Below are 9,562 nucleotides of genomic sequence, written 5' to 3' on the forward strand. Positions count from 1 at the left end.
GGTTCATCTGGGCAGTCAGTTAATTAACAGTTGCATGTCTATNTTGCGCGCCAATTTTCGTACGTGCGTTAATCAAGCCGAATAGTTTGGCCGAATATTCGGCTATTCGGCCACGCTCCTGGCCAAATATTCGGTATTTGACCTGAGGCCGAATATATTGATACTATTCATTGCAACACTAGTAATAACAAACGGTAATTTATACATTGGTTTTTCTGTTCATTTTTAATTTTTTCAATTAATATCAAGATTACAACTGAGATGCAATTCATTGATTATTAAAATAAATACCTAAATAACTCATTGGAAAATACACACACTCTGCTTCCTTGAAGCCTTGTTTGTAGAATTTTTTTTTAATGGATTTTCTCTGTAGTATACAGTATCCAGAAAATAAATGAGAGATTAATAAAAATATCCAACTGTTGTTAAATTGTGAATTTGAAGAATGTTTAATAAAATTTTTAAATTTTAGAAATTGATTTATGATTTATTTTATTTAAATATTTTTGAATAAAGTGTGCCTTACGTCTTTTCTTGCCCTCCCCCTTTGCCACGTGGTGGGTCTGACTCAGTGGAGAGGAGTTGTGTAATCCCAGAGTGTGTAACCGAGGGTGAGTGTTTTATTGGAGGGTGTGTCTCGAGGAGAAGTCAGAATGGACCTAAGGAGAAGATGGGAAAGAAGCAAAGTAGTGGTGGTGGTGAAATTGCATGGGAAAGTAAAGACTGTGCAATCAAGTCAGTGTGGAGATTGACGGAATTTTTTGAACTGTTTTCTGCTTAGAGGAAAGAAAAGGAAGAGATTTACCTCAAACCCATTTTGTCGGTATGTTTCATGTCTTCACGTTTCGGGAGTTTCGAGCAGTATATTGTCGGGATGTTTGATGTTAACGATATTCGGTATACTAGATTGTTGGGCTCTGTAAGTTCCTGTGTGTTAATTTTTTTGAAGTACTGTATGCTCCTAGACAAAATTTGAAGGGTTATTTTGTAAATTGGGATAGTTGTCTTTGTCTAGTCCCTATTGAGTTCAGTGGATTTTCTCTACCAAGCATCTGTTCCATCAAGCATGCTTGTTCTAAATTCTCCCTTTGTAGAAATCACATAAGTTCAATGTGTCGATTCGTTCTCACGTTTTATACTCTCACAAAAGTATTATAATCATGAAATTCAATTATGTTTGTGAATTTCAAGGTTTTGATTAGGGTTTCTCATTTCCTAGTCTTTTGCCTCTCCTGGGATTTGGGGAAAAAAATGAACTGTTTCCTGGAAATCCTGGGATATAATTAATTCTTTTTAAGATATAAAATAAATCTTGAAATTGAATGATATGATTATTTTTCATTTTTTAAGTAATTTAATACATTCTGCAACCTCCAAAATAATAATAATAATAATGCTGTTTAGAAATATGTATTAAAAATTACCTTTGAATTACATATAAATTTTCACAAATGGAAAAAATTTATTAAAGTTTGTTGTAAACTGCTTACAACCACAACAACAACAACAACAAAAAAATAATTTTTGAATTGAGTTGAAAATTTCAAAAGAAAAATGAACTTAGATCAAACTTCTAACTTAAAAGGTAATTTTCGTTTTTTAAATAAAACATAATACAAAATATTATTGTAAATTTTTATAATAAGATTTTAAAAAGCAAAGATGTTCGATACTGCCATCACTCAATCTGATTTTTACTTTAGTAATGAAAAGTCCTGCAACCCTTTACAATTCAATTGATGTGGGTGGAATCGTCTTTAATGCATTTAAGAGAAGACGGATGTTATGTGTTTTTTTGCCCGTAGCCTGGAAGATTTCTAGTTCGTTTTCGAGATTGTAGTACTTCTTTTGCACGCTAGTATTCTTGATTTGTCTACCTCGGCTGCTTTAACGGAAACATCTAGCTTATAGCCCAATAATTCGGCAGTTCGTTTGTCTTTAATAATCGGGTTTATGAAGAAAAATTTCATACTTGCGTACTTGTACTCGTTTGTATCCTTACCCAATTTGCACAATCTGGCATAATGCAGTTATTCAAGCTACTGAACATGGTTAAAAATTAATACAGCATCGGTGCAATTATTCAAGATATTACAGATTCTGAAAAGTAAATAATTTTCAGAGTCCTGCCACAAATAGGCTACATATTGATTGTTAACAATCTGTGACATGTGATAACGAGCAAAAATTTAAAAAAACGAAGTAACAGGCTTAAAATTAATAAATACAAATGTATTCTGACAGTTTATGAGTTAATTATACTTTCTATTTGCAAAATTTCCTCAACCTTAAATGCTCAACATTTCCTCAACATAAAATAAGAAAAAAGTGAACTTTTAAGAAATTTGCTTGATTTTCCGGGATATTCTTTTCATTTCAGGGAATCCTGCAAATTTCTTATTTGGGTTAAAAAAAAACAGCCACAATTCCAGGATCCCACTAGAAAAACCCTATTTTTGATAACAAAAAAATAGCACACAATCAGCTAATGCTTAAACAGAATGAAATTGATGAGTGTCGTTTACTTCAAAATATAAAATTTAAAAATTTCAGATTCTGAGTTTCTATAAAGCATTACACATATTCAAATGTACTATCACTAGGTAAAAATGTTTAGCCCTTGGTTTAAAAACAGACATCTTATATCTTAGTAGATAAAGAATTGAAAATAGTAATAGATTTATGTATATTATGTGTTAAATTTTGATTATTTATTTTATTGGATGACCATAATCGTTTATTTTAATAAATAATACTGTATTTTTGGCAACACCTAATAGAAATTACGTCGAGAGCTGAGCCAGGGATACTTCAGACACTCCAGGGCCGTGGTGCATTTATTAGGATCAAAGGCTAGCATGGGAATTAAAAAGTCCATGAATCCTTGGGCATCGGATGATCTCCATTTGTATTTCTCTGTCAAAACACTGTACAGATTCCATGGTTGCAACTGGTTAATTAATGTGTTTCAGATTGCCTCTTTTATTGAAAAAGTCTCGAGAATATTTTCCAGAAAAAATAATATGCTTAGGAATTTCTCCAAGTAATTCTATTATAGATGCCAAATGACCTTCATCTCTTGTATACTTCTCACCAGAATGAGAATGAAATAAGTAATCACCTGTAGCTAGTTCAAATGCCAAACGAGATGTAGATGAGATGTCTGCTGGAGGTCCATAATTAGCACCCAGCAATATCTGAAGAGATCTGTAATGCTTGAATTGAATACAGTAGAGCCTCGAAAACTCGGCACTCCGGATAACTCGGCCACACCTTGGCAGGGAAAAAAATCCTTAGTTAATTAATTTTCATTATAGACAGCTTTATAAAAGTATAAAAGCTCTCGTAAAGTATTTTTCTGAGGTCTGTCTTATCGGGTAAATTACTGTACACAGTGTATTCATTAATTTTCATTTTCATGTAGTAAAGGCTCTATGCCTTCATAAAGGACGTACTTTTCCTTTGTTTAAGGGTATTTGGGCAGTTTATTCTCTGTTGTATTCTCAAGCAAACAATACATACAAGTACAGTACAATATTTTCTGAGGAAACACGCATACTTATTTTTTTTAACCCCATTTCCGATAACCCAGCATTTTCACAAACTCGGCCACCCTTCGGTCCACATTAGGCCGAGTTTTCAAGGCTCTACTGTATCTTCTGTAAAATGTTGATTCCACCCAGCATGCATTTTTAAGATCTGCTATTTTAACAGAAAGAGCTGATATCTGATTTAGAGAACTTGTAAGTTTATTGATCCTTAAATTTATTGTTTAAAAATTATTCTTTAGAACAACTTTTTTCTATATTAATTCCTGGATACAATTCGATATGAATGTTTTCATCAGTCTCAAACTTTTCAAATTTCTGAACTTCTATTTCAATCAATTTTTGTTGCCAATTGGCTTTCTTTTTCAATTTCTTCTTCTTGTTTTTTTGACATATTTGAATGATTACAATTTTTTAATTCTCTTCGTGCATTACAAACTTGAGATGCCAAAGGTCTAAGTTCAAGTTTCTGGCATTGAATTACTTCATATGTTAGCTTTTTAATGTAGCTTTCATCAACTGTTATCAACACATTTTCTGGCTTAATATCTGTATGAATAATAATGCATTTTGTATGGATATAATGTAGACCTTCCAAAACCTGAGATATAATTGTTTTCACACATTGAATGGGTATTCTTTGATAGTTCAATAGAATAATTAATTTCAATAAATTATGACCTAATACTTCAAATACCATGCAAGTATGATTTCCATTTATGCTGCTTATTTGAAAATTATCTAGAAGTTGGATGACTCTCTCTTCATGGATCATCTAGATCAGTATCTCTAACACTTCTCAATAACTTGATTTCATTAGCAGCACTTTCTGTAAAGTGACTTGCACTCTTCACTAACTTTAGAGCCACAAATCTTTTTCCCTTTGAATCCTAGCTAAGCCATACAGTGGAAAATGTCCTCATCGTAACTTGCGAATTATATAATACTGACTGTTTAACACATCTCCAATTTTTATGGGACAATACCCTCCTTTACAATAATCTCTCTGATCTTCTTATTCGTCTTCAGAACTGGAAAAAATTTATTCGTTGCTTGTAGATTCAGATTCTCTAGCAATGAATTTTTCATTTTTGTTTTTAAACCCATTCTTCTTTTTTCCCTTCTCTGCCAAGTAACTTTTGTTCCTATCTGAACTCATTTTCATTTGAACCAGCCACCGACATCTTCTGTGTTTACTGATTAGTGTTGCCTATTTTTATTATTTATTAAAATTAAATATTGAATTATTTTATGAACTTATAAAATGAAAAATGTATAATAAGAAAGAAACTAAAAAGTATTAAAAAAAAAGTCTTTTGCAATAATTTTAGATTTGAATTTTGTATAATGTTTAATTCTCAAAAATTTTAAGATTTATTAAAATTTTGAAGTTATTAAAACAAGTTATTATTAATTTAAAAATTATATTTAGAAATAAAAACGGGATAACATGTTGTTTTTGAAAGCTTTTGTTTAAGAATTTTTGAGTCTTGGCTGTTTTCCTTTTTCTAGGACAATATATTTTTTTTCAAGTGTCAAGGATTCATAAAACTTCAAAAAAATTTGATCATAAAAATTATTATATTTCAATAAATTTTATTTCTATTTTAATGTAGGTATCAGTATCCAAGGAATTGAATACAGGTTTAAAATTAAAATAAAAAGTATTATAACAAATTTATTCTGAATTAATTCACACAATGAAAAATTTTAAACATACAATAAGCAAAACATTATATTATTATTATTAATTATATATAACAAGAAAATTTATGAAAATTAACATATGTCAAATGAAAACGAAATGGCAATATGTAACAAATGCAATCAATTCAATAACAAGAAATTTTGTTACATTTAAGGAGAGATGGCAGCTGTCCCCTGCCAAATTGCTTAGTAATAGTTTAGCTTTAATAGCCTAATAAAAAAATCTGGTTGTTAATTTGATATTTGTTTATATTTAGTTAACCAACTGCCTGATAAGGATATAGGAATAATGTTGATATGTTTGAAAAGAGAATTTCTCACTTAATATTAATAAGTCTGATAAAAGACTGATTAGAACTGACTTAATAATAGGACATTAAATCCATAAAAGAAACTACAAGAGGATGAAATGAAAAAGGGCTATTAAACTTAAATTTTTATTATTTTATTTTGCTACTGAATTTTTTAACATTTTTGTAAAAGAAGAAAAAATTATCCAATGTTTACCTTTTTTTCTGCATGATGATCCTAGCATAGAACTTCCCTTTTTAGTATGTTTTTTGTGTAAATGCTTTATTTGGATTGTTTAAAGTTATACCAGAAGTGGACCTTTTAAAATATGTGTAAAAAAAGTCCATAATATGAAATACAAAAAGTAACAGATAGGACTAGGTGCTGCTAGCCATTTTACTAATTCTTTTCAATCTGTATTACACTGGTATTGATTGCATTATAGTGGATTGTTCTTCATTAATTGAATCCTCTGGCACGTATTACATACTAATGATATATAATACTGTATTATATGCTAATGATATAATAATCATTAATATAATGTATAATTATTAATGATTCAATATTAAATACTAATGCTCCAATATAATATAATATATATTATGGGGAGTGGTTTGTAATTATTGGTGCTTGTGACTTTTTGTGACAAACTAAATTACTTGTGATTTTTGTTTGTGATTAATAGAAAATGTGTTGCATAGTAAGTTATTGTTTTACTAATTTCTTTTAATTTTATAGCATTAAATGTAATTACTTACATATTATTGGTGACATTGAGCCAAATTTCATTCATTGCTATGGACTCCTCCTTCCTCCTATTTTGAAGTTTCTCTCATTGCTACATAATAAACATCTGCCAAGTGAACCTGTATTAAAAACTCAATGATTAAAGTATTTTACCCCAACATCTAATTCTGTTTCATCTATTCTTCAAAATCTTGTTACTTTCCTAAAGGAGCATATTGATATAATTTTATTGAAATTAAAAGCATTATTATCAAAATTTGAATGATAGTATTTAAAAATCTTCAATTTTATTGAAGAGATCATGAAAAATAATATGTGCAAGTGACTGTAGACTACATAATCATAAACTGACACAAAGCAATTATGGCTAGTTGACAAAGAGGGACAATATCCCAATAGCCAGGGTATCATAGGAAATACACACACTAATGTTGCCACCTTTTCAAAATTACTGACTTGGACAGTCCCCCAATTCCCCCACTTTTTTTTTTTTTTTTTTTTTAATTTTTTCTGCCCTGTGGGCACTAAGAGGTCCTCTTTTAGCAAGCCCATTATGGGTTCGGCCAACAATGGGAAAGCCGGGTGGTGAGGGATGGGCCCAACATATCCGGATGGAAACCCACGAAAAATTCCCGGGAATTATTCGACCCGTACGAATTCGATCCCGGATCACCCTGAGAGGTAGGCTGCCATCTTGACCGCTCGGCCATCCGGCCGTCTGTTAGAATGTTTATGACTGTTAAATGTTGACATGGATAGTCACGCCTTACAAGAGAGATAGAACAACAATAGTTAGTTACGTAATACCATCTGTAACAAGGGTCGCTGTCATTCTAACAGTTCCTGTATACGGATGAAGTTTCTAAGCTGTCTTAAATAAATACGTAGATATGGAAGTTACAAAGAAATGCTTACAAAATTGAATCATATTTAAGAAATCAACAGTCACGTTTCACTGACTACTGTTTTCTCTCTCTCTTTTTTTTCTTTCTTTTTTTAATTCCTTTCACTCTATAGGCGCTAAGACGTCCTTTTTCGGCTTGATGCTGGACCTCACAACGGTCTAAGCTCTAAGGGTTTGTAATCAAAGTGGACAGTCTTTCGTTGGTTAAGAACCAACGAAAATAAAATCAAATAAAATGGAGAGATGATATCACATGTTCTGTATGCAATGCAAATTCTCGATCGGATCATCTCGTACAAATGTAAAGTGGAAAATATTCGAGCCACGATAGATAAATTGTAGAACAAATACTGTAAAAAGACACCATTTGAAAATATTATATAAAATTTGAATTAAAAGTATTTTAAAAAAAATAAAAACTTTACGAAATTTTTATATGAAGAAAAATTGCAAGTTATTTGTTTTCTGGAGTAATAGACTATATAAGAATTTGGTGTATAAAATAGGCCTAACAAAAAATTTCATTACATCGAATTTACTTATTCTAGAAACTGTAGATAATTCTCTTGATTTAAAATAAAAATAATAATAGCAGCAAACTGAATATATCTACATTATGGAATAATGAATANCCCCCTTTTCCAAATTTTAATATCAACTCAAAATAATTTAAAAAGACAAATTACAATAAAATGGTTTATTATCCAACTATCAGAAATTTCACAACATGCCAAGGAAGAGAGGAAGGAGCAATTAAATAATCAAAATTATAAAGGATTAAAAAATATATATAAAAATGGGGAATATCGCACTTCTAACGATCTCTGCGAGTATGCGGGCTAAATGTAAAGAATCCGTGCTTCTCACATGTACAGTACAACTGTATGTGGCCAGCTCACAAAAACCTTCTGATTTTAAGGTTACTGTTGATCTTAACAATTGGAGCCCAATTTTCCACAGTTCATTGGATTTATGGTAACTTTCATACAATGGACCAAGCAATGTGATGATGATCCAAGTTGTAGAAGAAATGGTATGAAGAGAGCATGGCGGATCTGTTTCACTAGGCTTTCAATCACAGTTTTGATAGAGCACAGCAAGTTAGACAGAATTGGAACTTTGAAAGATTCGAGGTAGACAGAATTTATTCAGAAGCAACTGGTCAAGAAGGAACTAGTTGAGAGAGAGCACTGGAGAAAACGACTATCATGTCCTTAAGACATAAGCCTTTTAAAGAGTTGGTTCCTTAATTAGAGATCTCAATTGTTTTCAGTTCCTCATCCACAGTTCCCAATTAGTGTCAAATTTCTAATTTCAAATTTTTGAGACAAATTTAGGTGAGCATTCAACCCTTGTCCAGGACTTCACAAAATTCTAACTTATTTCATCATTATTACTTAATCTTTTTAATAGTAAATATGTGATTGCTTCATTAATTACACATTTTCAATGCTTTCAACTCTTTGCAGGTTGTATTGTACAGTATATGTATTTAAAGAATTCTTGAATAGTAATTAATCATTTAACTATTGATATTTACTTAGATTACTTATATTTTTCTACTATTTAATTTTAAATACCGAAAGAATTTATTATAAATCATTCTTTTTATTAGGTCTAACGGATACAGACCATCGTTTAACACCGGGACCATTTCTTACTCCTCAAACTCGTCGGGCCAGAGTACCCATTTCCAAACCCCAGTTGGCTCGACTGCCAGAATTAGATGATGCATACAATGGAATAGTTGAAGTACGTTTGGGAATTTCCCTATTTTTTAAATAAATTTTTTGTTTTGTATTTTTGTTATTTTTAATTATTATATTTTAATTTAGGCTTTGTTAACCAACTGTAACAGATGGAATTTCAATACATTTAATCTTGATGTTTCAACCGGAGGACGTTCACTTCCAGTGTTGCTTGTTCATTTGTTTCAAAATTATGGACTCATAAAAAATTTTAATTTAGATGTATCTAGAATATGGCATTGTTTTAGTAAGTGTTACTTCTATAGGATTTTTATTTAAACTTTTATCTTTTTAAATGATTAAAATGAATGTTTTAAATCTATTTTGACTTACACTTTTTTGAGCATTGTTTTTTAACACATCGTTCTAGACTGCATATTTTAATATCAAAAAACACTTACTACAACACCTTTTCTTGCAGTCGACATTTATTAGAAAACTTCAAACGTTTTCGGTCTTATTAAAAGACCTTTCTCAAGAAAATACGATTAAATAAAGAACAAACACTGTAAATCGAACACTTAATACAAATAACTCTTTTTTGAATCTTTCGAACTGGCTTATAATCCGTTGCGAATGACGTCAGTGTAAACTTAGCAACGGAAATATAA

The 9,562-nt window shown here is 30.6% G+C and overlaps 1 protein-coding gene and 1 pseudogene across 3 annotated transcripts in view; one reads left to right on the forward strand and one right to left on the reverse strand.

The window, feature by feature from the left end:
• LOC111637221 (cAMP-specific 3',5'-cyclic phosphodiesterase 7B-like) overlaps positions 1-9,562 on the forward strand; it is a 106,815-nt gene that overhangs the window by 70,951 nt on the left and 26,302 nt on the right. For all 3 annotated transcript variants that reach the window (XM_023382664.1, XM_023382663.1, XM_023382665.1), the window contains 2 exons: positions 8,819-8,955; positions 9,039-9,198. In XM_023382664.1, coding sequence (XP_023238432.1) covers positions 8,819-8,955; positions 9,039-9,198 — 297 coding nt within the window. The remainder of the gene's footprint in view (positions 1-8,818; positions 8,956-9,038; positions 9,199-9,562) is intronic.
• LOC111637223 lies at positions 3,678-4,710 on the reverse strand (annotated as a pseudogene).

The sequence above is a fragment of the Centruroides sculpturatus genome, unplaced genomic scaffold, assembly GCF_000671375.1.
Source record: "Centruroides sculpturatus isolate CEXI.00-Female unplaced genomic scaffold, Cexi_2.0 scaffold1105, whole genome shotgun sequence".
Taxonomy (NCBI): domain Eukaryota; kingdom Metazoa; phylum Arthropoda; class Arachnida; order Scorpiones; family Buthidae; genus Centruroides; species Centruroides sculpturatus.